Source organism: Pleurodeles waltl, chromosome 1_2, assembly GCF_031143425.1.
Source record: "Pleurodeles waltl isolate 20211129_DDA chromosome 1_2, aPleWal1.hap1.20221129, whole genome shotgun sequence".
Classification (NCBI taxonomy): Eukaryota; Metazoa; Chordata; class Amphibia; order Caudata; family Salamandridae; genus Pleurodeles; species Pleurodeles waltl.
The window spans coordinates 20133674-20152279 of NC_090437.1; the positions used below are offsets into that span (position 1 = coordinate 20133674).

Consider the following 18606-nt stretch of genomic DNA (forward strand, 5'->3'; position numbering starts at 1 on the left):
AACCAGCAAATCGTTTAAAGATGATGTTTTTTAAGTGATTTTAAGATGCTCGGCTACCCATTCTTTTAGCTCTTCATTTTTCTTCATACATTTCTAGTTCTTCCTCGGGCTGTTTTAATTTCCTTATCTGAGCGACTGTAGTCCATAATATATCTGATAGCACAATTTGGCTCACTTCCCTCTTCCCTTTTATTCTTTGAGATGCATAGATCCTCCCTATTTTTTCCAAAGCTCTCTTCATTGCATTGTCCAATACAGATATATTGTGCACTCTTTTTACAAACCTCTCAAACATCTTCTCACCTGGTATCTTGAAATCACTTAGTTCAGAAAAAAATTTTCTCACGCTTAAAAATTCTCGATATATAACACCCCACTTCACTGCTTTAGGATGTGAACCATTGGCAAACAACATACTGTTATAACTAGTGGATTTGTGATATAGACTCATGTAGATATTATTACAGTCAATATACATTTCTTTGTCCAAAAAGGTTAATGTTCCCTTACTTATCTCAGACGTAAATTAAAATCCAAATGGATTATGTTTCAGTGAGTTTAGGAACATCTCCAATTCGCCTTGTTCACCTTCTCAAATTAGAAATAGATTGTCTGTGTAACGGACCCAAAGAATGACTTTATTTAGGACTTCCGCATTTTCTTCTGTCCACACATATTGAAATCAGGGGATTGCGTGACTCCTCCTCTCAGTCATACTGCACATGGGCATCGACTCCATTTTTAGATTGTTTTCTTTCTGCTGTCAGGTTCAGACGTGTTTCCTCTCACTCTGAGATTTTGAATCGGAAACTGTAGAAAACTCCTTTAATCGTCAGTATTGTTTTGATCGTGGTTCCAACTAGCCTCAAACCGATAGTACCGTCAGATTCTAGATTTTGCCCTTCTGGGTGCGTGCGCCCTACTCGGGCCTGTTCGGGCCTACCACGTGCAAGCCTGATGGATCGGACTCCATTTCGATTCTGCCCTCGGTGCCATGCAAAGATTCCCTACACAGAACAACACCTGGTTTGTAATCTGTGTCTTTCTCCCGATCATAAAGAAGAAGATTGTGAGGCATGTCGATCGTTTCGATCCAAGAAGACCTTGCGTGACGGGAGAGCCATAAGTTTAGAGATGGTGTTGAAAAGTAGAGGACATCTCAACGTCATGGAAGAAGAACAGGCTCAGACAGCGCTCTCCATCCAGGACACTGACTCCGAACAAAAATCGGAAGAAGATATGCCTATCACTGCTGGACAGCACGCGAGTACATCTGCCCCTACGCTCATATATAAAAAATCATTGAAGGCATTGGGTACACCACCGCCAGAGGGCCATGGTTCAAGAAAAAAAGACTATCGTTGACCGACCTGCAGGTTCGGTGCCAAAAAAGGTCACTCCTCCGTCGACATCGGAGTTGAGTAAATCTGTAAAGAGTTCTGCCTCGGAGTCGAGTAGGTGTCCTCACTCCTCTGAGTCGAAGCCTCGATGCCCTGCTTCGGAGACGAAACATCCGACTCCATTTTCATGACCGAAAAAGCTTCAATCTTCAGAACCCAAAAAATCTTCTTGTACAGAAGAGCAAGGACTTTCGAGCCATCTCAAACAGAGTTTGAAATCACTGCTGAAATCTTATAGACCCTCTCATGAGGACACTGAGATTCAGCCTATCCTGGTGGTTATGGGTGAAAGACAATCCAGAATCCACATCCGCAAAGAGATTGGCAGAATTGTTTCTGCACCTCCTCTGAAAACCAAAAGGAAGCTGGCTTTTCAGGAACAATTAGACACTGCTCAACCACCAGCAAAAGTGTATAAGCAGAAGGAGAAGCTAGTACCTGCCTCTACTCCTCCACCTCATTCACCACAGCTTTCCTTTTCACCTTCACCCACTAGCCCTCCACTGTTGCCTTCTCCAACGCATTCACAGTACTCACATGTGGATACAGTGGCTCCTTGGGATCTATATGACCCAGATCCTATCCGGATAATGACCCGGATTTATACACATCCAAGTCTTCTCCACCAGAGGACACTACTGCATACATGAAGTTTGTTTCTAGGGCAGCTGCTTACTATGGGGTGCTTATGCACACTGAACCCCTAGAAAAGGATTTCCTGTTTAACACTCTATCCTCCACCCACTCTAGATATCAGTGCCTTCCTATGTTACCTGGAATGGTCAAACATGCAGGCCAAATTTTTAGTGAGCCAGTCAAAGCTAGAGTAATTGCTCCGCGTATTGACAAAAATACAAACCTGCTCCTACAGACCCGGATTATATCACACACCAAGTTCCTCCAGATTCAGTGGTAGTGAGTGTGGCTAGAAAGAGGGCTAATAGCCAATCCTCAGGATATGCTCCTCCCCCTGATAAGAACAGTAGGACATTTGAAGCTGCTGACAAGAGAGTGGCCACACAGACGGCCAACCAATGGCGAATTGCAAATTCACAAGCACTTCTAGCCAGATACGATAGAGCCCACTGAGATGAGATGCAAGAACTCCTACAGCACCTCCCAAAGGAACTACAGAAAAAGGCACAGAAGATTGTAGAAGAGGGCAGGCAATAAGCAATAATCAGATAAGGTCTGCCCTTGGTGTTGCGGACACAGCAGCCAGAAGTGTCAATACGGCCATTACCATAAGAAGGCACGCATGGCTACGTTCTTCTAGTTTTAAACCAGAAATTCAACAGGCAGTACTTAACATGCCTTTTGACAAAAAACATTTGTTTCGTCCTGAGGCCGATACGACCATAGAAAAAACGAGGAAAGACTCAGACACTGCCAAAGCATTGGGAGCATTATACACCACACCGTATAGAGGCTCCTTTCGCAGGCAACAATTCAGGGGAGGATTCAAACCACAATCCTCTGAATCCTCTACCTCCCAGGCAAAGCAGGGACAGCAGCAGCAACAATATCAGAGAGGGGGATTTAGAGGGTCTTACAGAGGCCAATATTTAAGAAACAGAGGCAAGTTCCAAACCTCTAAGCAAGCCACTACACCATCCAAACAGTGACTTATTTACCATCCCACAACCCCACACATCTCCTATGGGGGGAAGACTACAGCAATTCCACTCTTATTGGCAAAACATCACCACAGACCATTGGGTCTTCTCAATTATCCGCAATGGTTATTGCCTAGAATCGATTTTTACCCCTCCAAAATTTCCTCCACGTTACCACAGATTGTCCCCAGAACACAACATTCTATTACAACAAGAGGTACAATCGTTACTACTAAAACAAGCAATACAAATTGGTCCCACATTCTCAACAAGGAACAGGAGTATTCTCACTATACTTTGTTTTCCCCGAAAGGATGGCACTCTCAGGCCCATCCTAGATCCCAGATCTCTGAATCTATACATCCTGTCAGAGCACATTCACATGGTAACTCTGCAGGATGTCATTCCACTACTACAAAAATAAGATTACATGACTGCTTTAGACCTCAAAGACGCATATTTCCAAATACCCATCCATCACCTCACAGAAAATACCTCAGGTTCGTCATAGCAGGAAAACATTATCAGTTCAAAGTTCTTCCATTTGGCATAACAACAGCTCCAAGAGTGTTCACAAAATGTCTAGCAGTAGTGGCAGCCTTCCTAATAAGGCAACACATTTATGTCTTTCCATATCTAGACGATTGGCTAATAAAATCAAGCAATTTTATACAATGCCAACAACAAACTCAGTAGGTAATATGGACCCTAGATACACTAGGGTTCACTCTCCATTACCAGAAATCTCACCTTCAACCAGCACAAGTACAACCTTACCTAGGTGCTATTTTAAATACCCCAAAAACCCTACCATATCCAAATACACAAAGGGTACAGGCTTCCAAAATCTCATACCACAAATGCAGCCAAATCAACAATACACTGTAAAATGTATCTTGAGAATTCTAGGAATGATGGCATCTTGTATAGCAATAGTAACGCATGCAAGGCTCAATATGAGGCCTTTACAACAATGCCTCTCAACAATGGTCTTAGGCACAGGGTCAATTGCAAGATCTAGTGTTGGTCGACCACCAAACGCACACATCCCTTCAATGGTGGAATCTCAGCAATTTAATGAAGGGGCGGTCATTTCAAGACCCTGTGCCTCACACCACAGTAACAACAGATGCCTCAATGATAGGTTGGGGAGCTCATCTCAACAACCTTACCATTCAAGAGGAATGGTATTCCAAACAAAGACATTTTCACACAAACCATTTAGAATTATTAGCTATGTTCCTTGCCCTAAAAGCATTTAAACCCCTTCTCAAACATAAGAATGTTCTGATAACAACAGACAATATGACGGCCATGTATCACCTGGAGAAACAAGGTGGGACACATTAATCTCAACTGTCCCTTTTAGCCCAGACAATATGGAAATGGGCAATTCACAATCACATTCATCTATTAGCAGAATACATTCCAGGAATACACAATCAGCTAGTGGATCTCCTAAGCAGGACCCACCAACAGACACACAAATGGGAGATTCACTTTCAGGTACTTCAAAAGTACTTTCAAAAGTAGGGAACACCAGAAATAGACTTATTTGCAACAAGCGAAAACACAAAATGCCAAAACTTCGTATCCAGACACCCACATCCCCTATCCAAGGGCAATGCTCTGTGGATCAGTTGGTCAGGGATATTTGCTTACACTTTTCCCCCTCTCCCACTTCTTCCCTTTCTGGTCAACAAACTACATCAGACATCTCTCACCATGATACTCATAGCCCCAACGTGGGCACAACAACATTGGTATACCACATTCCTGTCAGTAGTGCCTCACTCCAAACTTTCAAACAGACCGGATTTGTTAACACAAAACAAAGGTCAAATCAAGCATCCAAACCCCAGTGCTCTCAACTTGGCGATTTGGCTCCTGAAGTCATAGAATTTGGATACCTAAAACTTCCATTTGAATACATGGAAGTGCTCAAGCAGGCACGTAAACCTACCACTAGACAATGTTATGCTAACAAATGGAATAGATTTGTTTACTACTGTCAATCTAAAAATACTGATCCACTTACAGCATCAATACAAGCTATTGTATGCTATCTACTTCATTTGCAGAAAGCAAATCTAGCTTTCTCATCCATTAAAATCTATCTTACTGCAATATCAGCATACTTACAGACTATTCAACACACCTCTCTATTCAGAGTTCCAGTTATAAAAGTCTTCATGGAAGGATTAAAATGTATTATTCCACCTAGAACGCCTCCTGTTCCTACTTGGAATCTAAATATCGTACTCATCAGACTTATGGGCCCACCTTTTGAACCCATGCATTCTTGTGAGATTCAATTTTTAACATGCCTTCTCTAACTCGCCTTCCTAGTAGCTATTACTTCATTGAGAAGAGTTAGTGAAATACAAGCATTCACTCTTGAGGAACCTTTTTTCCAAGTGCACAAACATAAAGTTGTACTTAGAACAAATCCCAAATTTCTGCCAAAAGTGGTATCACCTTTTCACATAAACCAAACAGTAGAATTGCCAGTCTTATTTCCACAGCCACTCAGTTGCAGAAAGAGCCTTTCGTACACTTGACCTCAAAAGAGCTCTAATGTACTATATAGATTGAACTAAAGAATTTAGGAAAACAAAGCAACTTTTCGTTGCCTTTCAACAACCACATAAAGACAATCCTACTTCTAAACAAGGATAAGCAGGCTGGATTGTTAAATGCATACAAACATGTTACATTAAGGCAAAAAGACAATTTTTGATCACACCTAGAGCTCATTGGCTCCGAATTAGAGGTGCAATAGGGAATCCCGCATTGGAATTAGGATACATGAAGACATGAAGTCTTCACATGATCTTTGGAGCATTTTCAGGTATTTGACATGTAATGGTGCCTCCCCACACATTGTGAATATGGGAAGCCTGAGGACTGAGTGCAGAAGTAACAACCGTTTTTAAATGATCTCTTCCTGTTATTAGATTTATTGTAAAATATAACTTCTTTCTATTACTTTACCTCTTGCAGCTCAGAGGAATCACTTGGTCTTCTTGGAGTCACAGAAAACAACATTCACTCGACATAAGGCACGGCTTTTGGTTGTAAGAGAATTGAAAGAGAGAGCACGTCAAGGACTGCTAGGTATCACTTCATTTTCTTTCCAGTGCCTCATACAAATTTTGTTGCTGAAATTAATAATCCTTACAAACTCTAGAGATTAGCCCCTATTTTACTCTTGTTACTTTCCTTAAGCAATACTTCCACAAAGCAATTCTTGGATTTATTAGTTATGGAATGTTTATGAAAGAAGCAACTTCCTGGATATTTTGTGGGGCAAGATACAGGCGTAGAGTTGCTGGTGCTTCAGCATGACTACTGGTGATAAATGGTAACAATATGGAAATAAATGGTAAATCAGTGGTAACAATATGGTAACAATATGCTTCTTGTCTAAAATCATATAACATGCATCAAAAGTCTTTTATGACTAGCCATTAATACACTGAACTTATGGATGCCTAATAAGGGGGAGACGGAGTGTCACAGTTCTACAGTTTTTTTATCATTGCTTATTTGAGCGATTTACAAAGTGTACAGCGAGCTATTACGCAGAATCTGAATGCTTTTACCAAACTGATGCTGAAGTAAAGGCATAGGACGTGTATTTGGATACACTCAAAGACTACAAAAGCCTTAATCATATTTGTCTTGCATGTTGAATTTGTTATTTCTTTTCATTTTCTTCTGTTTAGCTTTTCAGCATTACAATCATAGTACTTACAGTGCAGACTATTTAATGTGGCCATGTACATTTGTATTGTTTCTGTTGGTAGTCTAGCATACTAAATGTGATAGCATTTCTCAAGGCTTTTGATTCTCTTTCTCGTATACTGCTTTACAGATGAAGAGGTACAGGAGTGTCCTGAGACTGACCTTGTCTCAGAAACTGGCAGCAGCATCATGACAGCGAGTGAGGCGAGCAGCAAATACACACATAGCAACTCCAGAATCTCATCGTATGTGCCTTTTGTATTTGTTGGAGTAAAGTTATTATTTGTGAATGTTAAAGTTGTTTTTTTGTTTTACCGCTCTTGAAGGTGATTGAAGTAGAGTGCATGTTATCCCCATCTCCCAATACATATTGACATGGTTACCTATTAGATCTGAAACATTATCTAACTCTATATGTTATTTGATATGTTTTCCGAGATGGAGACATTTATTAACGATCTTAAGATAGAGCGGACCTTCTCTAGTGGTCTTGAGCATCTTTTAATATGTCCTGGATGTATTTCCTTAATGTGCTTCACTGGTAGTCTTCCCAGTCTACACCTGTTGACAAGGACATGGACCAGTTATGAAGAAATGCTGAAAGCTTTCTTCTGTCATTGTGACTGTTTTTGCAAAGGTCAGTACCTTGTAAAATGCCCTGAGCTCTAAGGTGCAGTCTTTAATTTCTAATCAGATCATTTAAAAGTACCATCATGAACACTATTCTAGAGCATTCTTGTAAGTGAAACTAATTTACCTTACATAGTGCTTGAGAGATGCTCAACATTTGAAATGAAATTATTTTTATGGATCTGTTTTAGGAGGTCTTCAAAGAATCGTCGCAAGGCAGAACGCAAGAGGCACAGCTTGAAAGAAGGAAGCCCACTGGAAGATGTGGCACTACTGGAGGCCATCTGTGAAACCATTAAGACAGTTGATAAACTAAGGGGTATATTTTGGTTGTTTTAGAATTTATGAAATGCAACTGTGTCCCTCAAACCAAGTTTTTATATCTACTGTACGTCTCTTTAATCAGTGCTCCTTTTGCTAGCCTGCTTATTTATCTCTGGGTCTGATGTTTTTTAATTATCCTTACAATCTGTTGCTGACCATGCTTCTTAGTGAATGTCTTACTCAGTGTTTGAAGTAACAAACTCTGTCTTACATTTCAGCTCTTACTGCCATTCACTGAGATCTTCTAACTTGCAGATTTTACCACAGTTCTGTGAACTGTGATTTTGCTTAAGCGAGGTATATGTTGTGTTTGTTTTAAATCTGGTTATGATTAAATACTAAGATCAATAATTTTGCAGTATTATTAAAACAAATTAAAATGTCCAGAATTATCTTAACTTAAGGTGATTTTATGGTTAAAATCTAAAACCATAATAATGCCCACATTCGCCAGTTATGGTAAACAACACCACCAGACCTCCCTCTTTCAATGCTTATTACATGTGGCACAACAGATGGAGTGACCAGTAATGTAATTATCATCTGAGTTTTTGCTTACACATAAAACCCTGCAAACCAAAACAGTTGTTTTATTATGGATAAAACTGCTGTAGTAACTCTAGCCATTAAAGTCTGTCTCCTTACACAGGAAAAGTGGTTATGGCATGTCAATGAACAGATATCTTCAACAAATTGGAGTGGATAAAACCATTGGACTAGAATAAGGCCCAAACATTTGGCAGTGGCTGAGATTAATGCGAGGATTTCACCAATCTCTTTTTTTTTCTATCTAAGTGAAACGCAATGGGTGCGACACAAATGCCCAGACATGTGTCCTACGCTCACTGCTCCACAAGTCTAAAGCTGCACCTCACTTATGAGGCCTAAATCAGCCTCAGTGTTCTTGCGTTCCTGTCTAAAGTGGATCTGGCTTAGTAGTTGGGACTTGGCTGGTCCTGTTGGACAGGACTAACTTACATATAAGTATCTCTGTCGGTGACTGAGATTAATACAAATAGTCAACCTGTCACATTTTTGTGTATCTCTTCACTTATAAGTGGTACAATATATTCATATACTGCTAACATATTTCCCTAAAAATTCAGTTATTTTCATAGCTGTCCAATTGTCTGTAGCAGAAAAGCCTATTGAGGAACTGCCTGAGCATCATTCCAATTGTGAATCTCTAATATTAATTAACAGGGCAATGAGGTAGCAAAACTTTCATGATTGTGAACATGGCGCTAAGGAAGCTTTGCTGCCCATCGCCTCTTTAGCCATGGAGCCCAAGCTGGTGTGGACTAGCTAAGCTGGCCCAGTGCCATGTAAGCTGTTGTGTACGGGACTTTCTACTGGCAGTGACATGCCCAGTTCCTCTGTGGTACACCAAATGCTAATATGTTAATGGCGGTACGGTGCACTCGATGAAACAGTTTCTAATACTTTTGTCAATTAGATGCCTATTTGACAATTATTTTGTGTGCAGTGCTGGAATGAATACTGCCCGTATTTGTGTACAAATTAATTTGAAGGGTAGTACACCTAAAAAGGTGTACTAGTCCCAGAATGCACTCCGTCTTGTTAATACAATTTATTTATTTACATAAATAAAAATAAATATTATTTCAAAACAACGTCCCAATGTTGAGGCACACTTGAGCTTCAGTTTTCGCAAAATGTCTCCACTTGAATGCTAAAACAATATGTTCTTAGAACAAAACCCAGTGCATTTCAGAGGAAAAATGACAAAACTTGAAGTCTGGTTCAGAGAACAATGCTCCATCCTAAAAGTCGTAGAATAAACCCTTCACACAGTGATAACATCTGACATATACTACCCACATGTGTCAAATTGTATACAAGGAGAAATTTGATTCAATCATTTTGTTTACGGTGTAAGCCTTCGGGTGCTTTGTAGTGCATTCTGGGACTAGTATTCATGATCTGATAGAGACTTCTAGCTGCAGATTCCTTACCTTACCCCTAGTAACCCTGCATGCCTTTGGGTGGCTTTGTTCAGTTCCATGCGGCTTTGTCAGTGTTGTTGGCACCCAAAGTAACGTCTTGGTCACCTATATAGGCGCCACCCAGGCATGCGGACATCAGTTCTTTTCTTTCCGCTCCAGTTACCACTGATCTGGAGAAGAGCTACCTCTCTGTCTCTTTTTGACAGGCTTTTTTGATATTTTGTCAAATATTTTTTCAGTGTGTCCAGATGTCATCTAGAAAGGTAATGTTTAAGCCGCGTGGCGCCTGTTACTGCGCCATGTTGGTTACGACCCCCACCTTGCTTGTGGTGTCTCAGGTGCGATCATGATCCGAAGTCGTGCTTGGGCCGTAACGCCTAAAGCTTCTTGCAGCCCGGCAGTCGACGCAGCATAGTATGACTCTGGTCTCGGTCCTGATCAGGACAAAGGTTGTGGGACTGCTCCAAGAGTGCCAACCCCTTTTTTATCACACTCAAGGGCCTTAGGGAAGAGGCACAAGGAGAAGAAATCTAGACAGACTTCGACTTCACCTCGTCCGTCAGCTAATTCGGCGAGTGGGGAACATCAGCATTCCAGGCACGGTTCTGTGGAGCCATTGTCAAGTCCCACTCCGCGCCTCCCTCAGTTTCCAGGAACCGGAGTGACCCCATTTCAAATAAAAGATTTTTACTAGGGCATTGGCTGCGTATTTGAGTGGGCTGACCCCTCTGGAGCACCTTTGGGCCCCTCATGGTCAGAGGAGGACCCATCAAGTTCTGAGTCAGTAGCTTCGGCCTCAGCTCCGATGGAATTTCATGGATCTCTGATCCAGATTGACGCCTTCTCTGGTGCTGATCCTGACGCTGATTCTCCAGGTGCCATCAGCGCCAGCCCTATTCCCATCCTCGATGACCCGAAGTCGAAACAGCATCACTTGCCGCTGATTCCGTTGCCTACAGGGCCCAGTGGTTGTGAGTCGTTGCCTGAGTGTTTTCTGAAGCAGCTAGGCATGAGGGAAGAGTCGAAGGGGTCCCTGAACCTTAGAAGACTGGTTACAGACCCCTAGTGAGAATGTGGACTGGTTTGAGGTGCTGTTTACACGTCTTCACACACTGGCTTGCTCTCTCCACCCTCCCTCGCTAAGGAGGAGGGAGCATCTTACGAGGTGGTCATGAAGAGGGCATTGGAAGTCCTTGTCCTCGAACTTCCCTCAGAGGTGGTCAATACTAATCTCTTGACTGAAGTGCTTCAGCCTAGGGCTTCTCCATCTGAACCCCTATTGCCCTTTAACAAAGCATTGACTGTAGTCCTGCTGGGAACTTGGTCCAAGCCCAGAACAGGGGCTCCTGTGAACAGGACAGTTGCCCACAGCCATCACCTTGCCCTGGTGATCCTAGCTTCTTCACCCAACATCTCACCCCTGAGAGCTTGGTAGTCCAAGCCTCAACTTCCCATGCTGCGTTCCCTGCCGCTGCCCTGGACAGGGAATTCAGGAGGCTATCCAGCCATCCTAAGAGGATGTTTTCTTTTGGTAGCCTGGCATTGTGGTCGGTGAACACCACATGCCTTTTAGGCTGTTATTTCTATACCCTATGGAATATGGTTGCGCAAGTACTGCAGCATGTCCCGAAGGAGGTCCGAGCCATCTTCTCCCAAGCAGTGAAAGACAAGAGGGACGCAATAAAGTTAATCCTTAGGTGTGGTTTGGATATGACTGACTCGCTCCACATAGTGGTTTTGCCAACGGCCTTACGGTGCCACGAATTTGCTGAGAACATCTGGCTTTTTGTGGGATGTCCAGGCCAACCTCATGGACATGCCCTTCGATGGGACTTGTCTGTTCGGAGAGAAGGCAGATTTGGCACTGGAGCACTTCAGTGACTTGCGGCTGCAGCCATGTCCTTGGGCCTGTCAGTAACACTTCGACCCCAGTCTGCTTTTCGCCCCTTTTGTGGCTATGGAAGGGGTGTGCCACTGCGCCAGCCCTATGCCAGCAACTGTCCTGTCAAGTTCCCCGAGCTTTGCGAGGACGCTGTGCATCCCAACCCCGTGGGTCTGGGAGCCAAAAGTCGCCCGCCACCAACTCCCTGGCAGCTGCAGCCTCCAAGCCCTTCCAGTCTGGTTCTGCAAGACCAAGGGGGCCCAGTTGGAGGGGGAATCCAACATCATCTCCTCCACTGGCAGTCGATAACATCGTACAAATGCGTCTTGCAGATCATTTGGAGGGGTTTTTCCATTTTTTTCCAGTTTTTCCCCCCTCAATACCCCCAACTCAAGAACGACTGGCTGAGGATCATCTGTCTCTGCCCCAAGAGCGAGTTACAGCTCTCTTGTTGAAGGAAGCTATAGAAAGGATTCCACTGTCCGAAATAGACAGTGGTTTTTATTCCTGTTACTCAAAACGAGAAAGGATCTTCGCCTTATTCTAGATCTGAAAATTGTAAATCTCTTCCTCAAAAAGGAGAGATTCAGAATGCTCATTTTGGCTCAGGTCTTATCTGCCCTAGACCAAGGAGAATGGTTGGTAGCACTGGACTTGCAGGATGCATATTTTCACATCCCCATCTTGCTTGCCAACAGGTGTTACCTGCAGTTCACGGTAGGCCACAAGCACTTTCAGTTCACCGTGCTCACCTTTGGCCTTACCAGTGCCCCTCATGTGTTCACTAAGGTGTTGGTGGTCATTGCACCACATCTACACAGATCAGGCGTTTTAGTCTTCCCCTATCTCGACAACTGGCTGTTGAAGGGGGGCTCGCCCCAGGCTGTTGTCTCCCATCTTCAGACTATGACGGACCTCCTGCACTCAATGTGGTTCACTATAAATGTGCCCGTCACACCTGACTCCCTCTCAGAGGGTCCCTTTTATCAGAGCTGCCCTTGATACAACGCAGTTTTGGGCTTATCCTTCTGAGCAGCGAGTCCAGGATATTAAGGCTATGATACTGATACTACAGCCTCTATCCTAGATTTTGGTGAGAATGACTCTGATGATGCTGGGCCTCATGGCCTCCTGCATCCTGCTAATGAATCATGGTAGATGGCATATGCGGGCTCTGGAGTAAGACAGTGGGACCTGAAGTTCTAGTGGGCGCAGCATCTGGGGAATCTCTACGACTTCAGATCGCAGAGGGAACTGCAAAGGACCTGCAGAGGTGGCTTACGAATTGCGAATGGGTCAAAGGCACACTCGTCTCCCTTCCCCAGACAGATCCGACAGTAGTGATAGATGCGTCAATCCAAGGATGGGGTGGCCATCTAGGAGAAGTGGATGAATCTGGTCTCTAGCAAAATCCGGACTCCACATTAACTTGTTGAAGCTACGTGAGATCCGGCTAGAATCGAAAAAATGTCTTCCCTCTGTCAAAGGGAAGTTAGTACAGATGTTCACGGACAGCACTACTGCCATGTAGTACTGCAACAAGCAGGGCGAGTGGGGTCATGGTCTCTTTGTCAAGAGGCTGTACATCTCTGGACATGGTTGGAACAGCAGGGCAAAACCATGGTGGTTCAACACCTGGCAGGTTCTCTGAACCCTAGGGCAGACAAACTCAGCCGTCGATGCCTAGCGGTTTACAAGGGGTGTCTCCATTCTGAGGTGGCACAAGGACTCTTTTAATAATGGGCAGAACTTTGGTAAATCTGTTCGCCTCCTAAGAGAATGTGCATCACAGCAGTTTTTCGTGTTGGAGTTTCCAAGGTGGCTATCGCTTGGAGATGCTTTTTGTCACGAGTGTAGTTCAGGCCTTCTGTATGCCTTTCCGCCCATAACACTTCTGCCCAGAGCTCTCAAGAAGATCAGGAACGACCGGTCCCAAGTCACTCTTCTGGCTCTGGATTGGACACACATAGACGAGTATCCAGAGCTGCTGAGAATGAGCATCGATCCTCCGATCAGGCTGCACCTTCGGGAGGATCTTGTTGCAGCAGCAGGGGATGGTCCTTCATTCGAACCTTTCAGCTCTCCACCTCCTTGCATGGAAATTGAGCACCAACAGTTGATACTTTGCTCCCAAAGTCTGTAAAGTTTTCTTGGCGCCCAGGCAGCCCTCCACCAAAACGTCTGCTGTTGGCAAAACTTTGTAAAATATTGTACAGAACAGTCTGTTGACCCTCTTTCTGCTTCTCTTTCATTGTTACCCTTGCCCAGCTAGGCTCTGATCTGAGTACTCTTCAGGCTTCTCTCTTTACTCTGTCCCCCTTCCTGCGGCCGCCTGACCAACCCTTTTTATTTAAGTCACTTAGTGTGAATAGGTTTCTCAAAGGGCTTGTACATATGTTTTCTCCTTCGCCCTTTATAATGCCTCAGATGGCCCTCAACCTAGTTCTCACTTACCTCATGTGTGCTCCTTTCGAGACGCTACATAATTGTCCCCTCCGGCTGCTTACCATCAAGATAACCTTCTTAGTGGCAATATCATCTGCCCGGAGGGTGAGTGAGCAGCAGACTTATCATCCAAGCCTCACTATCTCACTGTGTTCTCTGAAAATGTGATACTTCGCACCTGGGCCTCTTTCCTCCCAAAAGTGGTGACCTCATTCCATTGAGACAATCTGTCACCCTTCCCACCTTTTCTGCTCCTCCACATCCCTCTAAAGAACAGAAACAACTCCACCATCTGGACCCAAAAAGAGGGTGGTCGTTCTACCTTGATCGCACAAAAGAGTTCCGGGTGGACAACCAACTCGTCATGGGCTATGTAGGAGCTAAAAAAGGTCAGGCAGTACTGAAACGAACCATTTTGCGCTGGGTCGTTCTCTCTATCAAGATCTGCTACTCCCTGGCTAAAAAGCAGCCTCCTGAGGGCCCATAGGCCCATTCCACTAGAGGAAAAGCTGTGACCATGGCATTAGCTCATGGAGTCCCAGTCCTGAGCAGGCAGCAATGTGGTCGTCCCTGCACATGTTTGCCAGACACTACTGCCTGCACAGTCAGGTCCGTAGGGATGGGCATTCCGCCTGTTCAGTCCTGCAGGACTTCCTAGTTTAGAAAATGTGTCTGCAGCCCACCATCAGGATTGTGTGGCTTGGTTATTTCTTCAAAGGTAAGGAATCTGCAGCTAAACGTTTTTATCAGATGAACAAGTTATTTACCTTCGGTAACGTATTATCTGGTAGAGACAATATCTAGCAGCAGATTCCTTACAGACCCGCCCATGTCTGCTCTGCAGACAGATTTCTATGGCTAGGTTTACTGACCTTTCAGTGCCCTAGTTTGGACACAGACTCATCAGTTCACTTCATGGCCCTGCGCTTCTGGCGTAGAAAGTCGTGAAAAGTAACTGACGTTCACACGCCTGGGTTGCACCTATATAGGTGACCGCGATGTCACTTCTGATGGATACAACTACCTGTGGATTCCTCACCTCATGAATACTCCCATGGCGCCAGCATTCGACGGAAATCTTCTTACTAGTCTCTGCACGTCGACGAGGACGTCACTGTCTCGCACGCGACGCCGTCTGACGTCATACAGGCAATAAGAGGTCCTCGACGACGTGCAGACGTCAGTTCCCTTTTTTCCGTGCATTCGAAACGGTTATCTTCGAGGGAGCAACTGTTACTCTTGCGGTTACAGTGTATATCTTGCTGCGTACTCTTTCTCTGTGGAAATAATGTCGCAGAGAAAGTCTGGATTTAAGCCTTGTCGTGAGTGTGGAGGCAAGATGTCGGTGACGGATCCTCATTCCGATTGCCTTTGGTGTTTGAGCTCCGACCACGACGTCTCGACTTGTGATTCATGTCAGCACATGAATCCGAAGGCCCTTAAAGAACGCGAGGCGAAGCTGTTTATGGCCAAGTCAAAGGAGAAGCATCACAAGAAAAAGTCTTCTCCAAGACATCGGCGTCATCGAGACTCCCGGCGCCGTAGAGAATCTCGGCGTCATTCAAGGGAGGCTCGTTCCAGGTCTCCGGATCGGCGCCGAAGGACATGGGAGGTCAGCCCAACGGTGACGCCGCATCCTTCGACGCCGTTGCCCTCTCCGGCGTCTCCAACTTCGCCTGGACAGGCGTCGGTGATTGAGGTATTGGAGCCTCAAGTGTTTTCTCCGGCGCAGACGCCGAGGCCGGCGTCGGGGTCGCCTCCGAGTCAGGCACCCCAGTATCCGGCTTTTCCCACCCCTGGAGCCGATAGTTCCGCATTCTTGAATGCGATGTATGCCATCTTCCAACAGATGGCTCCAGGGGGTGCTCCGGCTGGGCCTTTGGCCTTTTCTTTGGGTGATCCTGCGCCTCTTCGGCCGGCACCCTTTATGCCCTTTCTCCCGTTTGGGAACGTGGGCTCGGCGCCAGTGTCGGCGCCGGTGGCCGCTCCGGTGGCTTCGGAGGGATTGGCCCCAGGGATTTCCATCCCGTCGACGTCGAGATTTCGGCCTGTGACTCCGGTGGGTCCATCCGTTTCAACTGCTCTTCAGTCGGCGCCGAAGTTACCTGTGGCGCCGGATGCGGCGTCGGTGGCTTCGGAAGATCGGCGCCGATCTCCGACTTCGGCGGAGGTATTGTCGACTCCGCGGATTGAGCAACAACTGCATTCAAGGAGGCGTGCTCTCCGGGTACTAGAAGAGCAGGAGTACCAACGAGCCCTAGAGGAAGGAGAGCTAGAGGACTCGGGTGATGGGCTGCGTGGACTGGAGTCGGCCAGTGGGCTGGACACTTCCCCTGAGTGGGACCTTTCGTCCCCGGGGGAATATACCGAGGAAGCTGCTTCCTTTCATACAGTGGTACGGAAGGCAGCTAGTTTTTTGGACCTGCCTTTGCCGGTGGTGGAGGCGAAACAAAACCTTTTGACAGAGGTGTTGCATCCGGCCTCAGCCGCGGCGGAGCCTCTATTACCTTTTAATGACGCTCTGCTGGATCCGGTTTTAGAGGTGTGGAAGAAGCCGGCATCTTCCCCAGCAGTTCACAGAGCCGTGGCCAGGAGGTATCGGACAGCTCCAACTGATCCTGGTTTCCTATCTAGGCACCCTACGCCGGAGAGCTTGGTTGTGCAGGCCTCCTGTTCGTCCAAGTCAGCGCCTGGTTCTTTTCCGACGGTGCCTGGGGACAGAGATTCAAAAAAGCTGGAGGCGCAGTCGAAGAAGATTTTTTCGTCCTGCAGTCTGGCATTAAAAGCCACCAATGCAACCTGTATCCTGGGGAGGTATATTCATGCTCTGATGGATGACATCTCCTCTTCGTTTACAGAGCTTCCTCAGGGTCTTTTGGATCTTGTCTCTGATGCCCAGGCTGCTGCGACCCAAATTATCCAGACGGGACTGGATACCACCGACTCGGTAGCCAGAGCAATGGGCACAACTGTGGTGGAAAGGAGACAGGCCTGGCTCCGTAACTCGGGCTTTTCGGCAGATGTACAGTCCACATTGTTGGATCTCCCGTTTGATGGGGACAAACTGTTTGGGGCTAAGGCTGATTCGGCCTTGGAACGGTTTAAGGAGAGCAGGGCCACGGCTAAGTCGTTGGGACTCCAAGCTCCTTCTTCCACGGCCTCTTCCAGATTCTTCAGGAGGTTTCGTGGATTTGGGCGTGGCTCTTCCTCCTCTTCCTTTCGGGGAAGATATCAGCAACCTGCCTCTTCCCATCCCTATAGATCTTTTAGGGGGAGGGGTAGGGTCCGCACCAGGGGAGCTTCTCAGCAGCACTCTGCCTCTTCCTCATCCTCTGGCGGGGTGCAGCAGGGGAAGCAGCCTTAGGCTTCCACCATTTCCCACTCACTCCTCTCCTGTAGGGGGAAGATTACAGCATTTTCTCACCAAATGGGAGACTGTTACGTCGGACACTTGGGTTCTCAGTGTTGTGGGAAAAGGCTACACCCTTCCCTTTCGGGAGTTTCCGCCCCTCATCCCGCCCCGCCCTTCGTATTGTTCACAAGAACACCTCCTGTTGCTAGAACAGGAGGTAGAAGTCCTCCTTTTAAAGGGCGCGGTGGAGTTGGTCCCGGAGCAGGAAAGGGGTCAAGGAGTTTACTCAAGGTATTTCCTGATTCCCAAGAAGGATGGTCGTTTGAGACCAATTCTGGACCTGAGGATCTTGAATTGGTTCCTCAAGCAGGAAAAGTTCAAGATGCTGACCCTAGCACAGGTGCTTTTGGCGTTGAACATGGAAGACTGGATGGTGTCTGTCGACTTGCAGGATGCTTACTTTCATATCCCGATACTCAAGTCACACAGGAAGTATCTCCGGTTTGTGGTGGGATCGCAACACTACCAGTTTGCGGTCCTTCCGTTTGGTCTTACTTCAGCACCTCGAGTCTTCACGAAGGTGATGTCGGTGGTTGCGGCAGAGCTCAGAAGGAAGGGGATAGCAGTATTCCCTTACTTGGACGATTGGTTGATCAAAGCCAAGTCCCCGGAGCTTGTGTTGCGTCATCTGCAGTCAACAACCCAGTTGTTGTTCGACCTGGGCTTTTCGGTGAACGAGCCCAAATCTCACCTAGAGCCCTCTCAGCGCCTCCTGTTCATAGGGGCAGTACTGGATACAACATTGGGTCGGGCCTTTCCTCCGCCTCAGCGGATTCAAGCTATTCAGGATTTGGTTCCAATGTTTCGAAATGGAGCGGTAGTTCCAGTCCTCAAGGTCCTTAGTCTGCTCGGTCTTTTTGCCTCCTGCATTCTGTTGGTCACGCATGCTCGCTGGCACATGAGGGCTCTTCAGTGGTGCCTCCGAAGGCAGTGGTCTCAACACAGAGGGGATCTAGAGGGTACTGTCAAGATCTCCAGAGATGCTGCTGTGGATTTGAAGTGGTGGATTGCAAGCAACAATCTTTCACAAGGAAAGCCGTTCCAGCAGTCGCCACCAGTGGCCACAGTCATAACAGATGCTTCCACTCTAGGGTGGGGAGCTCATCTGGGGGATCTGGAGATCAAAGGTCTTTGGTCTCCAGAGGAACAGATTTTTCACATCAATCTGTTAGAGTTACGGGCT

At 46.0% G+C, this 18606-nt stretch overlaps 1 protein-coding gene across 1 annotated transcript in view; it reads left to right on the forward strand.

Moving 5' to 3' along the window:
• The window catches only part of ELP1 (elongator acetyltransferase complex subunit 1), an 886544-nt gene that overhangs the window by 771825 nt on the left and 96113 nt on the right, over nucleotides 1–18606 (forward strand). The window contains exons 32-34 of the mRNA XM_069235684.1: nucleotides 6020–6133; nucleotides 6894–7008; nucleotides 7585–7712. Of these exons, the coding sequence (XP_069091785.1) occupies nucleotides 6020–6133; nucleotides 6894–7008; nucleotides 7585–7712 (357 nt within the window). The remainder of the gene's footprint in view (nucleotides 1–6019; nucleotides 6134–6893; nucleotides 7009–7584; nucleotides 7713–18606) is intronic.